The 21,468-nt window shown below is 39.3% G+C and overlaps 1 protein-coding gene across 5 annotated transcripts in view; it reads right to left on the reverse strand.

Moving 5' to 3' along the window:
- Positions 1 to 21,468, reverse strand: part of HIPK1 (homeodomain interacting protein kinase 1) — a 52,053-nt gene continuing 30,585 nt past the window's right edge. For 3 of the 5 annotated variants that reach the window (XM_061121092.1, XM_061121094.1, XM_061121093.1), the window contains 11 exons: positions 20,760 to 20,944; positions 19,712 to 19,874; positions 18,658 to 18,883; positions 14,706 to 14,827; positions 13,591 to 13,725; positions 10,857 to 10,999; positions 10,270 to 10,452; positions 9,587 to 9,793; positions 7,946 to 8,187; positions 5,807 to 5,937; positions 1 to 4,735 (listed from right to left, as the gene is read on the reverse strand). In XM_061121092.1, the coding sequence (XP_060977075.1) occupies positions 4,247 to 4,735; positions 5,807 to 5,937; positions 7,946 to 8,187; positions 9,587 to 9,793; positions 10,270 to 10,452; positions 10,857 to 10,999; positions 13,591 to 13,725; positions 14,706 to 14,827; positions 18,658 to 18,883; positions 19,712 to 19,874; positions 20,760 to 20,944 (2,226 nt within the window). In that variant the 3' untranslated portion in view covers positions 1 to 4,246. Of the gene's footprint in view, positions 4,736 to 5,018; positions 5,124 to 5,806; positions 5,938 to 7,945; positions 8,188 to 9,586; positions 9,794 to 10,269; positions 10,453 to 10,856; positions 11,000 to 13,590; positions 13,726 to 14,705; positions 14,828 to 18,657; positions 18,884 to 19,711; positions 19,875 to 20,759; positions 20,945 to 21,468 lie in introns of all 5 variants that reach the window. The other 2 variants (XM_061121096.1, XM_061121095.1) reach the window with 2 other exon arrangements.

The following is a 21,468-nucleotide window of genomic DNA, read 5'->3' on the forward strand; positions in this document are numbered from 1 at the left end:
TGAATCAGAAAATTTACCCATTTTATTGATGCATTGCAATTGCTCTACATTTTACCATATTATGTAGAAAATACTGAAAATACAAGCTACTTTGTAAAACCAAAGACAAACATTGAATCCAAAGATAAACTATGTTTTACACAATGGACCCTTTTCCCGTAGTTAGTATTAAATTTTAAATATCTATTTTTTTTTTGTTTGTTAAAATGATTATTTTACATACTCCCTAAGTACATCTGCATTACAAACATAGCTCAGTAATTCTCAGAAACTGTTTCTAGAGGCTTGTTGTAAAAGGAAGCGCACAACCAGAAAAGGGAGAAAGCAAAAAAAAGTTTAAATCGCACACAATAACTAGCATATCAAATACATTTAATAAAGTTGGAATTCCATTGCAATATCAAGGATTCAAAGCAGAAATACTAACGTTACATATAATGTACATAAAATGTACTGCTACATGTAGTGAGATTATTTTTCAAGCTGAATCAAAACCACACATTATATAAAGTTTAGCAACAAACAACCATGTAGACATGCTGCACCATCCATCAGTTAAAAAAAAAAAATCGAAATAGGAAGCAGGCTTGGGTCATTCCTGTCACTGAGAGGCAATTTCATTTCCTATCCTAAAACAAACCATCCTAACCAGTGGGTTTCTGCGTAATAATGCTGAATAAAACACACATTACTGCACTTGCCTGGCTAAGGGCAGTCAAGCTAGCCCCTCCAGTGGAGGACGATGGATGGCCAGAACTGTTTAAATGGTGTTCTCATTCCTGGGACTGGGGTTTTAGCTGAGCACTGACCAACTCTGGAGTGATCAAGTGTCCTGATGAGCCTAGAGTGGCTGCACCTTCCCACTTTCTCTCTCCCCCCTGAAGTGGGGAAGTTGGAAATACAAGTTCTGAGAGGACTTAAAGTCTTAAGCCGGTCTGAGGTCAGGCCTCTGTGACCGGGGCCAGCTGCTCACTTTATTACGGGGCTTCCCTCACCCTGTCAGGGCCAGCAATGTTAAGCCCCAGAGACAGAATCTAAGCCACATTAAGCATATACGCATTCAGCAGACACAGATGCATTCCATCTTGGTAAATCTGAAACGCCAATTTGCAAAATTGAGACTGAAGATCTCTAAAATTCTTAAAGCCACACACTGCTAGTAAGGTGACTACGGTAACAATATAAGCTCTGGGTATTACTGTCTTCTCCCCATGAAGACTCCGACCTTAAGTGGTATCCACTTACTGGACTGAAGGTGGGGGGCGCAGGAGTGGAGTGTTTTGTGTCCCCCCCACCCCCGCATCTCATTTCTTACAAAAACAACAAAACTTATCCCCTGTAGAGGAAAGATAAGGAACAAAAAAAGTTTCCGTAGATCTGCCTTTGAGCTAGAAAATGAGAATGTGTTTGGCAAAAAGAGACATAAAGATCAACCACGCTGACACAGAAAACTGTATAATACTCGTGACAGAAACTGTACAAACTGCTTGGGTATCTTGACCAATACAGTGCTGAAAACAGAACTCAATATAATGATGAAAAGAAAGTAGAAAAACACCAACATGTTCCTGGTAGGCTGTTCTGACTATCTGCCCCATCCTGAAAGCCCTTCCTCCTTCCAATGAAGAAATTCCAAATACCTTGACAGCTCCTCGGTGTTCAACCTGGTTCAGAGCTTGCTGACCAGGTCCCATGAAATCTCCCATCTCCATCCTGCACCTCCTTGACGCCATCTCTACAAAGAACCAGTCCTAGACGTATCCCTCAAATCTATAACCTTCAGTTCAGATGGAACACATCCACATCTTAGGGTTAACCTTCTTCCCCCAAATCTTTTACGGGCAGGAACTTTGCCATCCCCAGTGCCCTCTTCTTGACCCAGATCCGTGCAGGAGCTGAGAGTACAAGGACAATCTCACAGTCTGAAGGGCCCCGAGAACACAGAGGTTGTTAGAAAGAAACCTCAGAAGCCCAATGACTCAACAGGCTTTGGTTCCTTCTTAATATTCTTCACCGGTTAAGAAACCTTTCTGCGAGTTCCCTGTCACCAGCGGCATCACAAAACTCCTCCTCATAGTATTGGGGACATGGTAAGCAATACAACAGGCTCTTTGGTATAAACACATCTGTTACATGTTTTTTTCAACAAGCAAATATTTTACTAGGAATGTCGACTATTTGCAGGAAGGACTGCCACATGGGAAAAGGAAAAAATAAATCATCTAAAAGTGATTGCACTTACTTAAAAAAAAGGGGGGGATGCATATTTAATATGGACTCGACTCCTCTCACCTGCTTCCTAAATTCTCACAGAAGCAAGGTAGCAATGCACAGTGAGAGAGCCACATGGGGAAAATGCTTCTGTGAGAACTCAGCTGAGAATCCAAAACAGAAAGGGGTAGAGGTGGTGGTAAAAAAGAGAAGCTACTGTTTTTATTTTCCAATGTCAGCAGGGAAACTGAGAACAATGCATATACACAACACAGCTACTAATCCTGTTCTGATAAATCCCGGTGAACAGCTTTGGGTCCACGGGGGCTTGCTGGTCCGTCCTAAGGCAAGCTCACTGTAAACTCTATGAACCACTACATTATCATATAAGGCACTACAATAAGGGAAGGAGGAGAAAGGGAAGGAAGAGACACACACTGAACAACTCCTCACCAGACACACCTGTGCAAAACAATTCCAAGGGTCTCCTCTCCTTGCAGGCAATGCCCCTGCTCACTCAGCACTACAGTAATATGCTCTATTATAATCGCAATTAGTTCACATACATTCCAACAAGTATCAGTTCATTTTGGTTTAAATACAATGGAGACATCAATTTCATCTCCGGGGTAACACTGGAGGATCAGATACACACTAAATACACAATTCAAGTGTAATCACTACACATTTGATTACAAATAACATTTTGGGTTAGCAGGAAAAATTGCTTGTTATAGTCTTCTAATCAGTATGTACATATTTAATTATGCAAAATATTAAAACACCACCATTACAAAACTTCTAAAATATTTTTAAATTCAGTAATAAATTTTTAAAATATTTTTTGCAATTCCTACATGCACTTATTGTATAAGTCTTAGTAAGAGAGCATTCAATTTGCTGCTGGCATACAAAGAAAGCTACTTTTAAGTATAAAAGCTATACACAACGTTCTTATCTGATTTCAGATCCTTTAGCTTTCTCCCCAAATAAATCACATAGAACAAAGGGAGAGATGAGGCAAAGAGAGAAAGATGTGTATTATTGAAAATTCATACTAATCTTCAGGCAAAGCTCATCAATGCCAGTATCACATAATACAAAGAGAGTTTGCATATAATAAAACAACCATCACCATACAATAATAACCACCTTAATGGCTTTTCCAAGAATAAAATTTAAGCTGAATCAGAGAAAGACTTTTTTAAAATAATTTAAAAAGAATGCACAGGGCTTCATTTAAAAAGAACACCCAGTGCTTTCACGGGAGATATGGATTCTCTCACACTAAGTTACCAGCAAATGGTGAGCTGCCTTTTTAACACTACTTTATAATAAACACAGGAGCAACTGAGAGAATCCCAATAGTAACACAGAGTAGTATGTAACCAGTTTTGCAAAAATAAAAATTTCCCACTAAATATAACATGACATGAAAACAATACTAAAACACTGTAAGCTTAAATGTCCCATTAGCAAAGGTAAAATTCCGAGGAGAAATGCGAGACAGTAAAATACAGACTTGTGCAAGCTGCTCTTAAGAGAAGCAATTAAGTCTTGGTTTTTAAACAAGCAGAAAGCAATGGTTTTCCTTTCCTTACTTGTTACCAGATTTCAAGTCCTCCTATCAGCATTTTTCCTCTGACCAGGAATTACAATAAAATAAAGTTAAATAAAGAGATACTTCACTTGTTTTTAAAAGCATTTATAGAAATCAAGTCAGAGAGGGAAAATATATTTCAAAGGTAACTTCAGAATGATCTCTCTTCCTTGGTAACTGCAGACGATGGGCATCTGAACTCTTCCAAATACCAAAAATGCTGTCACAAAAATAAAGAATTAAAAAACAGGGCAGACTTTGGGAGACTACAACAATGCAGTCAATACTGAGACAGGTTCCCCAGAGAAAAGCCTTCTGCTTCAGTGGGCCCCTGTGGAGCAAGTTGCTGGCTAAGGAGTTTCAGGAGAGGGTAAGGGAGGGGCTCATGACAGCCCATTGAGAACTCGGGCCCCTCCCCTCCCTTATGCTCACCAACTACAAGTAAGAATACTGGCTGATCTTGGTGGGACTCAGTGGGTATCCAGTGTAAATGGCTGAGCCTCGGGAAGACCCAATGTAAGACTGGGTGGCAAACTGGTGTTGGTACTGTGCAGGGGCCACGCTGGCAGAAGTGAGGAGACTGGGCCCAACGCTGACAGGGACCTGGTGCACCAGAGTGCTCGGGTGGGTGGTATAGGCCGCAGCGTGCCTCGAGGAGCCCTGGGGGGAGAAGAGATGAGCAATGGAGGTGGTGGAGCCCAGTGCAGCAGCAGAGGTGGGGGCAGCGTACGTATACAGATGAGGCTGGCTTGGCAGGTGAGCGGGGGCTGGGGCCAGGTGGGGGTGCCCCGTCGAGTGCAGTGGGCTGCCGTGCTGGAAGGCGTAGGGGGCCTGGGAGAGCGGGGCCACAAATGCCTGCTGCCTGCGGGGGGCAGGGTTGCCGCTTCTCTCCTGCGAGGTTGGAGCTGATGATGACTGCTGGTTCTGGAAGGAGGGAGAAGGGAGTGAGCAATCTTGAGGTCACTAATGGTCAATTTTGAGAGTTGAGATTCTAACATAAACTGCTTCTGGGCTGCCAGAGCACAGACCTCCCAGACTGGCAATGCTGTCAGAAGGCGGCCATCCATCCCTCTGCCTCCTGGCAGAACAGATCCTAACCCAGCCCAAACAGCAGCGGTTTGCTCTCCAGTATGACAGAGGAAAGGGGGAAATAGAGTTCACAGGGGTTACCCACTCCTACAAGCGAGTAACTGTCGACTCAACTCACCCTATTCTGGCGTCAGTGACTTTGAATCTTCCCTAACCTCTCTTCCTTGCCATTGTTTCTTTTGTTCTCCTCTAAGTTCTTCACATCCCTCTTGAATTGTGGTGCCTAAAACACATGCACTAACTCGAACGTACATCTGCACTTGCATGTGCTCTCTCTTACACACACACGTGCACACAAACCCAGAGTTACATCCTCATAGTTACACTTTCTCACTGCTAACAGCTTTCATACAAGGACCAGAATTTTAGCTGAGGAAAAAGTGAACACAAATAGAGTAGGGACCCTCCGCACCCATCAGAAGATCAGATGCAGGGAAAAGAGCCCCAAACCCCAGACTCGAGCAACATGTAAGACTAGAACCAGTAGATTAAGTGTATAGACAGCTTTTCACTGTCCCTTGCTTCAAGTAAACAGTATGAGGCTCAAGTTATTTATGACCCAGGAGATGAAAGAAGAGAATCTGGTCTCAACGCCAGTGATGGTGCAGAACTAGGCATGGACTAGAGTATCCTTGGTGCTTTCTAAATTCCAGACATTTCTCTAATCATCCAGGGCAGACTCGGGAGGTCTGATGGAAAACCTGGATCGTATACCCTGAACACACTCACAGCGGGAATAAAGAGACACAGCACATGCAGATACGATGCGGGACATGGAACACCAAGCTGTTCAACACAAAAGGTGCTTCATTTGGCTTTATTCAGCAATCCAGCCAGAAGCGGGTTTCTCCAGAAAGCAACAATAGGGGGGGTCCCAAACAGAAAGCAGCAGCCCCTAGCGCTTACCTGGCTAAGGTTGAGTGGCTGCGCTGCACTGGTCCCCCCGCGTTGAGCTCGGTACCCTGTGGGGGTGATACAGCATCCAGATGACTGCCCACTCACTGAAGCCACTGGCTTGGTCTTACTGCTCAGGAGACCTAAAAAAAGGGTCAGTCAGGCCTTAGTTATGAGCAGACATGGGCTTAGTATCACTGAGCTAAACCTCACATGGCACCACATTAATCAGTCCATGTCTGTATGAGGTTTGCAAGAGTTAAGGTTTCATGTGCATCTTATTTCCTCAATTACATTTACACCAGAGGAACAAAAACTATATTAACCCTTTTTGTCTTCCTATAGACCTCCAAGAGGGTCTTCAGAAGGGTCACTTCAGTAAATAGTATCTGATCGCCAGTAATGTGTTAAGGTGCTATTAGAAATATAACACAAGAAAGAACAGACCCTGCTCTCAAGAAGCATAGGGTTTTATGTATGAAGGAATTAAACAGGAACAGAAATGATAATGTGAAGCTGAGTAAGATACTGGTAATACTGCAGAACATTAAGGTGTCAAAGGGGTTTAAAGGAAGGCAAGATTGTATCTTCTTAGGCATTCACTGTCTTGAAATTCTAAGAAACTACAGCTGAATATAAGCATGATCAGTTTTCAAAATCTTGCTTCCTTCTGTGGCCTCATGAGGAAAACTGGAGCACATATTTAGTGACTGGTGGAGCATCCGGTCTTCTCTGGACCCAGTTCAGGACAGAGCCCCCAGTAATGCTGCTCAGGGGTTCCCCAGTGGCTTGGTGGTGAAGAATACGCCTGCCGACACAGGAGTCCTGGGTTTGAGCCCCGGGTCAGAAAGAGGCCTTGGAGGAGGAAATGGCAACCCACTCCAGGATTCTTGCTGGAGAATTTCATGGACACAGGAACCTGGTGATACAGTCCACAGGGTCGCAGAGTCGGACATGACTGACACACTCAGCACAGCTTGGCAGGAGGAAGTTTTGCCCCGTCTGCAGTGGACGGCTACTTCTGAGGAGCAGAACCACATGTCACCCTCAAACTAGAACCCTGCTTATGTCTCTGGTATTATAATTCACAGTAAAATATTAAGTTATAAAAGTATGGAAGGGATGGCTATATTGATGCCAAAAATTCACAGGCCTCTCTATAAAGAGAGTATAAAGTTGCCACTGAAACAGAGCTGCCTAGACAAGGACTATGTTTTCTGGGCCCCCCTGCTTCTAGGGGGGGGCATGTGATGAGTTTTCACTATTTCTAGGGCTAAAGAGGTTACCACTGTGTGTACCCCCTCCATACTTCCTTTTCCCTTCTGAACAGATACTCAGGATTCCAAGGCTCTAATCCCTGACTTACTGCAGGCCTACCAACCAGGAACACTGGGAACTCATGTGAATAAGGAGAAAATTTCTATCATGTTAAGCCAGGAAAACTGGGGTTTGTTATTACAGTTTGCATTTCATTACCCAATAACTAAACCAGGAAGCCTAACCCCAGCATAACAGAACAAAAAAAGATGGAGGTAATTTGGTTGATAATACAAGCTACAAAAGCATCACTGCTATGCCACTGGGTAAGAAAAGATCTAAAGTACCTACTGCTTTCCAAAAAAGCTTTTGCAATCATTTTTAATATTATCAGGATTCAATATTACCCCATTTTTGGACTATCAAATTTGAATCACCTGTGGCAAAAAAAAAAAAAAAACCTGCCTGCTAATTCTCCATGCCACCCAACATATCTTATCTACCTTCTTCCATCAACAGTGAGTACATTTCTGAGACCACAAGTTCATTTTTATACTAATCCAAGAAAAATGAACACAGGGAAATAAAAACTGATGGCAAAAAATAATTTCCCATTACAAGGAACTGATTCCTGAATTAGGAAAATTTTAGGGAATCTACACCACTAGTCTGTACCACCAGCACAAGCTGTTGCTGCTGTTTCGTTGCTCAGTCGGGTCCGTCTCTTTGCAATCTCATGGACTTCTGTCCCTGGGATTTCCCAGGCAGAGTCCTGGAGTGGGTTGCCAGTTCCCTCTCCAGGGGACCTTCCTGACCCAGGGATCGCGCAGGGATGTGTGTCCTAAGGATACACACATTAAAGGAGAATTCAACTCCAGCTGTGACAATACTCACCTGAGGCCTGGGTTGCTACAGTGCAGTCACCAAGCTGAGTTTTCAGTGGAGGTACAATGATGGTGCGGGTGCCAGGGCCATCTCCCACGACTCTGCCAGGCCCCTCGGGAAGGGGCCCACTATTGCCCCGGAGAGCACTCAGAGTCTCAGTGGAGTACGGGCTGCTCAAGGAAGAGTCAGAGTCTGGAGAATCATTGACAGTGACGTAACTGATGACATTAGACCTTGCCTTCAGGCCAGAGCTGAGGAGAAGAAAAACACATGAAAATTCAACCTTCTTATAGCAATGTTTCTTTGCTAGTCTCCAGTCCTCCCATAACAGCAACAATGATAATCATTGTGGCAACAAATTTCTGAATACTTTTTATGCGTCAAGCACTATTCTTACATTCTACATGTATCTCACTGAATCCTCACAACACTTCCATGAAGCAGGTACTCGATCCATGTTTTGCAGAGAAGGAAACTGAGGCAGAGGGAGATTAAGAAACTTGACTGCAGTCATACAAGTGGTAGGTGGTGAAGACAGGAGTCAGATCCAGGACAATCTGTCCTAGACTCCGAAGTATACACTTTTAACTATTCTATGTTGCCTCTTAGCCATTCCTATTCACAGTAATTTCAACAGTATTCTTCAAACACCACTTTTTTTTCATATCACCCTGCTAGACTATAAGCAGTTCCTTATTGTATCTAACTAAACTTTTCACTATAGGTGTTTTTAAAAAAGTTTCTTCACAAACTGATCCCTACCTTACTACTTTTACTTTTTCCTTAATTTTAAATAGGCTTTGCTCCAGTCAAAGCAATCCTGCTGGTTATGTAATTTTTGTCATTATTATGTGGAAAATTTACTTTTTTCTTCCCCAAATCAGTTCAATGACCACTCTCAAAACAGTTATCACCTCTTCTATATGCCTAACACCAAAAACCCAATGAAAAGGAACACAGAACCATCAAGGCAATTGACTATGCTCAGACCAAGAGAGGTGTGTATCACAGTCCTTAAATGTATCCACTCTCTCTTAGTTCACTGCTCAATTAAGGACTTGGATTAAGATGTTGGGATAAAAGGAAACAATCTGGTACTTAAATTCTTAAGCTGAATGATCATGTAGCAGTGGGTGGGAAAGAAGGCAGCCCTACTTAAAGCTCTACCTCTTCCAAAGAGGTCTGTTCACATAAAAAATTACATGAATTTCAAATAATCTCATATGTTCCAACTTGTTCCAATCAACTATTGTTTATATGCTTCTGTTACAGTATCTGTTTCCAGACTCTGAAGTTCCTTAAAAGCAGGGGATCATGTCTGTAGTATATAATGTGCATTCTAAGCCAGAGTAGCCTGAGTAACCATCAAATGTAACTGAACGAATGACTTAACTGATGAACATAAGTAATATTAAAGAAAACCTGACAGTGTTCAGTGATGGAAACCTCAGTGTTCTGGCTCACTCACGAAAGGCCATGCTTCCAAAATTGCCCTTTTTATTGGCCTCCAACTAATAAAAATTAACGGGAAAAAAAAAAAAAAATGCCCTTTTTGGAAGGGCAATTCCTTTCACAGCCACTAGTCTGAAGCCAATAGACTAAGACCAAGAGCAGGAGTCACAGAGCCAGGGAAAGTTTCACCTGTCTTACCTATTGGGCTTATATTTGTTGTCCTCTTCCTCATCAGTGTCACTGCGGATGGTGATGACACTCACAGCAGGGCTGGGAGTATCTGGAATGATGATTGGCTGATGCTGATCCTGAACAGGAACTAGGGAATTATAAGAAGATGTGGTACGGAGGGGGCTGCTCCCAACCAGAGAATAGACTTGAGATGGCACAACATCCAGAGAGGACCTGCAAGAAAAAGTCATAAGAAAGATCATTCAGGCTTGGTCCCTCAAACTATAATAGATATCTTTTCCCCAGAACTCTTTGATTTCTTTTTACCAAACCATTAAGCCAATACATTTAACTATAAAAGTTCTAAACAAACTGCTCTAGCCAGGGTTTCCAGGGGCAAGAACACCAAAATTAGAATATAGATTTTATTTCTGTATGCCTTTTTACCCCATGGTTAAATTTCACTGTGTAAAGTGGGCAGAAAAATAAAACATCAGCCAAAATCAGGCTGGATTCAAAGTAGCAGCAGAAAGAAATGATTAGTGTAACCAGGACACCTCTGTTCTGTGTGCATGCCCAAAGGTTAGCGGTTTTCAATTTGGCAGCTTCTTGCTGCTTCATACCAAAAGTGTCTATACTCCACACTCTAAATGCCAGGCAACTTCTCTCTCAAACTGGCAGTTAAACGATCAGCCCTAACAGAGACTTACTTAGAAGAAACTGGAGCAGACTGCTTATTCTTCTTTGAAGGGAGGGAACTGGATTGTTGTTGTCTGACAACATGGGCAACGCCAACATTAAGGGGCTGAGCAGTGGCCAGAGTCACGTGGTTCGTCAGCAAGGATGGCTGCTGCATGATAGTGCTGTACTGGTTGCCATGAGAGTGGGCATTCCTATATCAACAGAAAGAGGAGCGTGAACACCAAAAACATTCAGAAACTGGACCAAATAGGTACGAAGAGCAGTGGAAACAACCAAATAAATATGTTTTATTTAAGGCTGGGCACCTGGATTATAAGGCTTTGGGGGTTTTCACTGTATGGTTTCTAATTGTATAAGACTTCCTTTAAATCTGAAGAAATCAATTCCTGAACTTGGAACCTACTGTTTTCCTGTATTCGAATTTTTTTGTAACTCCATCTCCTAGCTTGATATGGATTCTTTTCTTCAAGGATTTCACACAGAGATAAATCTTTCCTTTCCTTTATTTGCTTCCTGTCTCACCAAATCTTCAAGTGCCCGTTCTCTAAGGGATCTGCCCTTGTAAATCTCCCAGAGAGGAACACAGGGCACTTGCCTCCAGTCTGCGAGCTGCTGGCCGCTGCCCATGGCCTCTGGGATCACTGCAGTGGGCTGGACAGAGTTGTGTAGAGCTACCCCAGGCAACTGTTGCCAAGTGGAAGGCAGGAGAATTTGTTGGGTTCCTCCAGGCCAAGCCTGCTGTAAGGAAACACACACAAAAAGATCCAGACTTGACTCATTCTTGGCTTTTTCTTTTTCTTTAAATGAAAGAAAAATTCATATCTTAAAAGAAGTTCCTTGTAGATTATTAACTTGCAGAGATTAAAAAAGAAAGGTCAGAGGGGCTCAAGGTTACAAGTCTCATGAACAGGGAAAAAGAATGCACTGCTTTCTCTTGGCCACCTCCATAACCTGACCACCAGGGTATTAAAGAAAGGCAGATCCCTGTGGTTAAGAGTTTCTACTGCACTGCAGAGTAAAGAGGTAAGCTCTTGTTAAATGCTAGAGTAATATTTTTGGAAAGGGTCTAAAAATGTCCCTAGAAAGAGTTAAGACAACTCCCTTGAGATTAAAAATAGGAATTTAAAAATGTGAGTGCCAATCAGATAAAAGACATCAGGTCAATCTGACCCATAAAACAAAGAGAAGAATTGTTCCTTTTTAAAAGTGTAGTACTTGGAAAATGGAGCCAGATGTGGATGACCAAAGGCCAAAATCCTTTGGCAAACAAGCTTATGCCAGCAAGAGAAAACATCATTTATAGTCATGTGATAGAATTTTTTTAAAGGCAATAAAAAATACTTAAGAAATAGATGCAGAATACCATATTTTGTTTTTAGTAGTTTCCTAAAATATGTGTAATTTGTAGGAACATAACTCGACATAAAAACTAATCACTGAAACAAAATACATTATTTGTAGTTTTTAACAAGCCATGCCACTTGCAATAGATATCAACAAATATGTTTTCTGTACTTCTTATGAAAACTGTGGCATGTCCTTAAAAAAAGGGAACAGATTTGAAAGTCTGCTTTTTAAACCTGAATTCTACAGTACAATCACCTACAATGCCTGAGTACATATTGTTCTGTTTCTTGAATTTCAAACTGCAACGCCATCAACACACTGTTTTAAAAATATTTCTGCAAGTAACAGATCCACTTGTTACAAATACCGGTTCCAAACAAGAAGCCTTCAAATCAGAGAAACTGCAAACACGTCTGCTACCATAAGCAGAATTCAAAACAAAACAAAACAGAAAATAAGAAAAGTATGTTAAGTCACACCATGCGTCTTTCCATAAGCCAACACCTGCACAAGACAAAGCATGTAGTTTAATACAGAGCAAGAAATAACATTTCAACGTGAGGCAGAAATCTGGCGTTCCAAGCGACGAACTGTTTTGACAGAGGAAGAGCAAAAATATGCAAAGCTTAGCAAATGGCTAGTGCAAACTTAGGAGAAGCAGCAAAGGAGAAGTGTCAACTACCATTCCCAACCTCAAAACTATAGGTGTGCAAGTTAAAACCAGTGGCTTGGATCTCCAAATTGGAAATTCATCTGACTCCCTTATACTCAGCATTTATGCTTATGATGGAATTATTTTGGTGGTGACATGGACTTTTAAACTGAAAACCAAACAAACCCCAGCAATAAAAATATGTATTCTAAAAGTGTTTTTCACTCACATAAGCCCTTGAGAAACAACAAAAGAAATTTAGAGCTACTTTGAAAGATGGGGAAATATCAGGATTCAATACTATCAAATAGGTTTTCAAATGCTTATCTGATTTTAATTTTTAAATAATAAAATGCTGGATGTCAAATAAATAATTCTAACTCCCCCTAAAAAACCAAAACACATCCAAAAATCACTGTTAGGGTTCCAAATGTTGAAATATACCTCAAAGTTCTATCTGTTTGTTTTCTAATTTCTAAGACCCATACTACTACATTTGATGCTGTATTTAACAACTTTTCTCCATGACTTTTGATAACAAAGACGTTATTCTTGCATAAAGTTTTTCAATCATATTTTCACCTTGGTATAAAGACCTATTTGTAAAATCATTTACTTCCCTATAAATGAGTTCACCTTTGATTTCAACCAACAAATGAAATATGATCTAAAAAGGCTCTAAAGGGAACATGTTTAAATGGAAGGTATAAGTTGCTACTGATCATGAGTGGCAAAGAGTTATCTTCATAGGTTCATGGAGGGAAAATTAATACCAACTGAGGAATAAATCAAGAGAATCTTAAAACATTTCTACATGCACAAAACTTTTAGAAGCTTAAAACAGTAGGTCAAGGAAGGAAGCTAACTTGCCAAAGAGTTCAAATTCTGGCCATCCAGGTACCTGTAGCAGGGCCAAACTAAGGGCCATCTCCTTCATTCTTAAGGTTCAGAAGGTAAAAGATAGGGCAGGGAACAGAGAGCAGTGCTGAAGCTCTTCTGAGGCTACACCAAGAGCTTTCATCACACTAGGCTGGCAAAGAAGAACCAAGGGATCTGACTCTTTCAGAGTCACACTGAACACCAGAGTCAAACAGTGAGTGCTTCAGCAAATGTCAGGGAGGAAAACAATGAGACATTAAAGATGTAGCAAGAACACAGCCACAAGATGGCACATGCTTCCATGCCCTCTGCAAAGACTAAGTTAAAAAAATTTCTTTTGAAAAATGAGAAAACCAGAAAAAAAACAGAACAAAAACAAACAGGAAAAATTAAAATTAAGAAAGAAACCAAAGAAACTCCGTTAGTAACACAACCAAGTGAGGGGAATTACCAGTACAGCCGCAGTCTGTTCAACCAGCGCCGGCCGGCCGGCTGCGCAGCTCAGGGTAAAGGGCACCGCGTACTGCGGCGTGATGGTGGCTACTTGAGGGTGGAGAGTTGCTACCATTAGTGGTGTACAGCTTCCCTGAAATGTAGATTAGGCAGGTGAGTGAAACAAACACCGAGGCAGGTTATCTGGATTCAGAAGGGTTTTCATCCCCCCCCCAAGTTATTACCAACAATATGCAGTAGTTTCACATCACTTAAAATTCATGTACCAAACACAACTTTCCCCTCCAACTCCGCACAGCACTGGCCAACTAGGTCAAATGTCAATGGCCTAAAGCAAAAAAATATACAGGAATCCTTCTTGGACCAGATTCAGAGGATCAGGAAACTGAGTTACTAAAAAACTCAGCTAACAACGGCATGTATTAAGACTTTCTCCTCTTCCTGCTCACAAAAGGAGGATTTTGGATTTCAGGATTTGCTATATGTCATGGGCCACAAACATTTACACACAGAATTTAAAATACAGTATCTGTTGTTTATAGGAATATTTCATGAGCTTCTTGATCACCTTAGTGATCAAGGGATCACTAGTGATCACTTTAGTTGCATTTTGCATGGCAGGTATAAAGTTTTAAAACTTTCTACAGCCTAGTTAAACACAAGGAATGAAGAGATGTATTACTTGAAGAGATATTCTGATATGATCCAACGTCTCAAATGTGATGAAATTCTCAAAGAGTAAAGGGGACACTAAGAGAGCAAAAGGGAAACCTTTTACTTTTAGAATTTAAGTGTTGCTACATGTTGTACTTTAAGAGCATCTAGATAAAAGATTAACTTCATCCCACAAAATTAAATTTACTCAGGGGATGATTTCTCAAAGTCTGGCTATTTATGTCTCTAAGTCTAAGGAAGACAATGGCAGAGCTGCAATAGCGTTAGGAATGAGTACATCATTCCATTATAGATGTTCCATTTTAAGTCCACTGAATATGACCAAGAAAGATCTTATGGTCAAAGCAAATTTCATTTTCTAGGACCAAATATCTGATTCTCAACAGTGCTTCAGAGAACTTCAGCACTACTGAGCGTCCAAGCTGCGCTGGCTCTTACCTGAGTGAGAACCCCCGACTGTATCTGTAGTGGCTGAGCAGCTGGTGCCTGGGGGACAATCGGCACTGCATTATCCATCCTCACAGGGAATCCAGAGTGTTTTGTTGTTGCTTGCAGTCCAGCTGTAAAAAGCAACATCACAGTTATATTGCTTTGCTAGGCCTGGGGGTACTACCTATTTGGGGGTTTTTTGGTTTTTAGCTTTTCAGTTCAAAGACTCCACCACCCAGGTTTTCGTTCTAGACACTTCAGACAAAGGAATTTCATCAAAGTCTGAGAAGTTAAGGAAAGGGAGATTTGATTCCCTTCAGGTTAGATCAATAGAAAGCTGCTTGATAGGGGGAGGGCTAGTTTCAGGAAATTCTAAAATTTTTTTTATCCAACAAAGCTTAAAACATTACACTCATTCCACTCCCAGTAACAGTAGAGGCAAAAATAAACAACTTTGCTTAATAAGTCACATTCACCTTTTAATCCACTAAAGATGGGAAAAAATTTTTTAATTAATTAAAATTAATTTTAATTAATTAAAATCATTAAAAATATAATCTATTAAAAACAAAGGCTTCATTACTTTTGGTTAGATAAGGAACATTATAAAAAGCTCAATAATTTATTATCTCAGTCATCTTTTTGTTTAGAATATTTTAAGGGGATGCTTTTACCCAACTCCTCAAAAATATATTACCTAGGTCATAAATTAGTCATATATTTTATCCTTAACCAGTATGTGAACTGAAGGAATTATACCTAGGATAAAAGTATTTTGAAAGTAGACACTGTGGTTTACAGAAACACTTTTCAGTATTTATTTGAGAAATCTGCTCTCATCACTAACAGCTTTCTCAGAAATCTCTTTCGTAGATAATGGAAAGCTAAGAAAATTTTTGTTGCCTTTAAAACAATGACCATATCTCATTACTGTTTTTTTTTACTCATTATCCTCTGGGTACACATGTTGAAGAAATGTTTCCTACAAATCAGGAGTATCTCATTCTGGGGGAAAAGGGGGCTCAAGGTAGTTCCCCCTTTGTTAAGACTTGAGAAAAGAACCTTCAAAGCTTTCTTTTAAACCTATCCTGTCAAAGCTTTCTATGTAGAGAATTTAAGTTTCTATTATGCCTCTAATTCACTAAAGCTTGCATTTTTGTTAAAAGAGAGCTTATAGCCATTTTAATTAGAATACTCTGTCAATGACACTTTCTGGGCTATCACCAACTACTTTCTCTGAAACTTACTATGGAGGTATCAAATGAGCACAACTCATAAACTCTAATATGTTGCTTTCAGCAATTTTCCATTTCATAGTTCAAGTAACTTAGTAACTAACTGTCATACAGGAAAACACAATCCAGAAATGTACAAAGTAAAAGAGACTAGTAAAATAAGAATTAGAATACTCTAATAATAACTTTTTAAAAAGTGCTACTTACATAAAAATAAAAGGGAACAAATCCAGGTATCCAGATTTAAAAAATTACCAGCCATTCTTCCTAAGGCAATGCTATTTAATTAGAAAGCTAGGTAACATCAAAATTCTTGTCTATATCCCCATGGCTTAACTACATTATTATATATATTTTATATATATATATATATAATATAACTACATTATTATAATAGCCTCCTACAAATTGTTAGGAACTGAGGAGACAAAATTTAGAAAGAAATGTTCACTATAGAAGCTCATCTTTGTGTCCTAGGATGATGAAATAAAAGAGGACAAAATTACAGAATAATAGTTTCCACTGAGCAAAATGTGTATCTATTTTGGTCAACTGGAATACTACAGAAAGTAGTATTTATATACCGACCCACAAATGTGACTCTAAGTAAGTATTAGATTGCTACAATAACTTAGGCTAAGCCACAGCAGTCAAGATAGTTTAAAACTAGCTTTTTCAGGGAAGCCCCAAGTGGAAACAAAGATTAACACAAAAGGCAACACTGGGAAGGCTCTCCCTGAGCCCTGAACTAAAAGGAGTAAAGTTTTATTTTTGTTTTTGAACACCGTCCTTTAAATTAAAACAAAAAAAAAAAAAAAAACATGAAAAGTATGGAAAGAAGAATAAAACTACCTAATGATGAGGGTCTATTCCCCTCTAAGTACAGGCATCTTATAAAAGAGCTCACGGTGAAACCAAAGTGGGCAAGCCTGTAATAGAGGACTGTTGGGCAGAAACCAGCACATGGCCATGGCTGGTAAATCAACTGACAACTCTTTACCACTATTTGAGTTTAAGCACTGAAAGATAGTAAAGAATAACACAATATATAAACTATGGGCCCCACTGCCTGGGTTCAAACTGTGGTTCTACCACTAACCAGTCATAAAAAAACTAGGCAGATGAGGTTATCAGGATCAGTTTTCTCATCTACAAACTGGGGATAATGACATTACCCACTTCCAAAGGTTGGTTGTGAGAATGAATTAATACATGTAAAAGCACTTAGAACATTATCTGACATGTATTGTAATACATATCAGTTTTCAACATTGTCATCACTTTATTCTAAAACTCCCTTTCCTTTGGAAATTTTAATATTTGCTCTACCTAGCTCCTCAGGTTATTTAGGCTTCCTACATAGGAAAAAATTTCCAAAACTATACTTACCTAATTATACCAAAACCAGTTAAACCACTTTTCCCTTCTACCTCTTCTGTTTACATTTCTTTGTTAAAAGAACCTTTTAAAAGTTCTTCTGCCTCATCTCTTAAATATCATCTGAGAAGCAGCAGAAAACTTCAGAGTCCCACATCTGAAAATTGTTACAATGAAACTCACTTTGGAAAAGGTGATGGGGAAGAGATGGCTATTTGCTAAGTAGAAGAATCACTCAACATATGATAACCCAAAGTACAGAATTTACTATGAAGCACACGCAAAAAATAATTTGGTAAATTAGGCTAAATTTGCATTTACGGATTTTGAATCTGCTCCTCCGCTCTCCCTGTGGTTTCTCCCTGGTTTACATCGCTATCGCTCTCCTGTCCTCCCGGTAATCTCTCAGTCTCCCCTAGCCCCTCTTTGCCTTCTGCTTGCTCCGACTCTGTCAGAAACCAAACAAACAAGAGAGTCACAGTCAATAAGTAACTGAAGTAAAAAGATAAAAATGCTAACTGCTTCTATATGAACTGCTAGAGTAGCCTGAATCCAGATTTATTTCCAGAGGACATTGACACTGACTTTGTAATGGGAAAGTCAAGATGCTGTCAGAATATATCCTTAAAATAATTTAACTTTTTAAATTATTTTTTAAATGGTTCATGAGATCAATGAACACTGAACAACAATGAGAAAATGAGGAAGGACGGAAATGTGAAAATCAAAATCTTATTGCAACACATCAGGTGAGAGTTCCCTTCTTCAGCTACTCTGTTCCTGTTGACAGGCATTTGTAGGAACAGTATAATTAATAAGCTGAAGCAGATAATCTTAATAATGCCTTCATTTTTCAGTTCAATAATGATCTTTACTTCTGAATATAACTTAAGAGATTTCTATATTCTTAAACATGAGTTTTAAATTTTTGAATAAAATTGTTTTCATTTGGGATACTAATTTTATTTTATAATGGAATGATAGAGGAAATACGATTCAGTATACAGCAGTTCTGTTTCAAACAACTTTTTTCAAGATGTATATACTCTGCACATTGAGAAACACATGTTTATGCCAGACACAGGACATTGGTACAAGGTCTCAATGTACAAGAAAACTGGTATCAGGCAATTCGAATAAGGAAACAGTAATTGAACTCCTATGCATCAGAGAGTATCATAATTAGACAAGTAACCAGTATAAAAAAGGTCAGCCTTCTTCAGAAATCTTCGTATCAGAGACTGAGTTTAAAGCTATCAAAGATCAAAACTAAGCAACTTGATATCTAATTAGGAGCTGCCTAAAGCAGGTAGGTCTGATATATATAATACAAGGGTTTCCCCACTTACTTTGAAAAGCAGGTGGACATACTATAAATGTTTGTTGGAATGGATCTGTCTGAGTGCAAATCTGGGTGGTTCCAGGCTGCAGGGAAACACCCTGCTGGGCGACACCAGGAACGGGTGCGGCAGATGATGGGTACAAAGCTGACTGGTAGTTTAGCAGGGAGACATCAGAATTAGCCAGAGAAAGAGTAGCAGCTGCTGCAGTAGAACTGGAAGCTAGAACACTGGCCTAAAAATAAAAGGATTACAACTGGTATAAACATTTTCACATACACAGAATCTATCCAGAAAACTAGGAACAAAGTTTTAAAATGTAATGCTGTCTTTGAAATAACTCTCTGCTTAAGAAATTCTTCCTATCTCTAAACTGAAGGTCAATTATAAAGTTGGAAAATAAAAAAATCAAGAATAAAAAACAGTTCCACTCTAAGTGAAGCTATATAAATAAACCCCTACCTCTTCCTTCTTTGCAAAAAGCTACTGGATATGAGATCCCACAGAATTTCATATGCTCTTCTATTTAAAAGTTAGAACTAGCTAAGAAATTAGGAAACTTAATGTCTTCAGAAACAAGCGTAAATGTAAATATCACTATTTGGCAAACAAATGCAAAATCACTCTTAGAGTTAATTAATAGAATTCATAGAAACAAAGAGTCGATCAGTGGTTGGTGGGCAGGATAGGAGATGGCAGGCGAGGTGGTCAAAGAGTACAAGATTCCAGTTTATCAGATAAGTAAATTCTGAGGACCTAATATACAGCATAAAAAAAAATTTACTGAAAACACCTTTCAATACATGTAATGAGAGCTATCTAACAAAGAGAGAGTTATTTGGCTGAAATCAGTACATGAATAGCAATGATAACTAAAGAAGACAGGTTCCACTTATTTGACTATGCTAAGACTATATTAGCACATGACCAGTAGGTATCATCAGTCTGGAACTCCTTATGAAGCAACCATCAAAGCAAAGACTGGTTTCTTTACCTCACCCTGTACTCTTACTAGGTTTTATCCCATTTAGGTTCTGAGTTTCCAAAATCATTTACTAAATACCTGATTGTGAACTGTATTGAGTTGGTTGCTGAAGCTCATAGTTAGATTTGTGCTTGTATTTGGAGCAACATGCGTGGTGAAGGGACTCTTGATCTGACTCACTGTATCATACATGTGGACCCTCCGTTTGCAGATCTCCATGTTCTGGAAACAAGACTTAACACTGAAAAAGAGATTAAAAATTCAATGAAATAAATGCTGTGATTTAAGAAGATAGTAAACCATGGAATATTACTCAGCCATTAAAAAGAATTCATTTGAATCAGTTCTAATGAGATGGATGAAACTGGAGCCCATTATACAGAGTGAAGTAAGCCAGAAAGATAAAGAACATTACAGCATACTAACACATATATATGGAATTTAGAAAGATGGTAACGATAACCCTATATGCAAAACAGAAAAAGAGACACAGAAATACAGAACAGACTTTTGAACTCTGTGGGAGAAGGTGAGGATGGGATGTTTCAAAAGAACAGCATGTATACTATCTATGGTGAAACAGATCACCAGCCCAGGTGGGATGCATGAGACAAGTGCTCGGGCCCGGTGCACTGGGAAGACCCAGAGGAATCGGGTGGAGAGGGAGGTGGGAGGGGGGATCGGGATGGGGAATACGTGTAAATCTATGGCTGATTCATATCAGTGTATGACAAAACCCAGTGAAATGTTGTGAAGTAATTAGCCTCCAACTAATAAAAAAAAAGGAAAAAATAAATAAATAAAAAAGAAGATAGTAAATAACTCAAGATAAATACGATCGATGTTTTTCCCTCCTGAGTACTCTCAGAGAAAATGAACCAAGCATCTTTCAGAGAAAATGAATCAAGCATTTTTATAACCATAAAGAGGAAAAACACACATCTAATTTTTAATCTCATGACTTTTCAGTAAGAAGAAAAACCATCACTGAGCCAAATATGCAAGTACCAAAGCCACTGCTCATGTGATACTTCCATTTAGCAGCAAGATCAACAGAGAACCTGTTGAGTGTAACTCAACAGAGAACGACATCATGGCAAGATGCCCCAGATCATGCTATACTCACTGATTGCTATGTGGAAAATCCAGAAGGTGAGTCATTGTCACAAACTGGTGGTTAAGAGTTTTCAGAGGAGTAATTCTCTTATCTGCATCAATTGTTAGCATTTTTTTTAACAGATCAATGTATTCTCTTCGATCCGCCTTCTCTGCCAACATATCTGTTCCTTCTAAGTCTGTAGACATGTTCACCTTCCAAGGAAAATTTAGAAATATTACAGTTCATCACTTCACCTTTAATGCTGACATTTAACATCTGTATTGTGTATATATATTTATACATATATATTAATATGTATGCTTTATATATATATATATATATACACACACACACACACAAATATATGTGTATAGATAGATAGATAGATTTCAAGAGAAACACCTGATGAAATTTTTTCACAAATGGAAGCTCTTATACTAAAATATTCAATTTGGTACAGTTCATTGGTAGAATAAAGATGAATAAGCTCTTTTTGTTCAAAATCTGTATAAAAGAGGTTAAACAAAAATGACTGTTATTACTTAAATACAAGTTTCTATTGCTGAAAAGATAAAATGAGCTATTTATTCAGTAGAGAAAATGGACAAGAAAGAAACCTTCATAAATAATATTTCAAAATACTGACATGCATCAAGACTAGTTAAACAAAAGCAAAGGAGAAATAATTCTAAAAATATCTTTTGCTAGGATTCAAACATTCTTTTAATACATGGAA

Source organism: Dama dama, chromosome 20, assembly GCF_033118175.1.
Source record: "Dama dama isolate Ldn47 chromosome 20, ASM3311817v1, whole genome shotgun sequence".
Classification (NCBI taxonomy): Eukaryota; Metazoa; Chordata; class Mammalia; order Artiodactyla; family Cervidae; genus Dama; species Dama dama.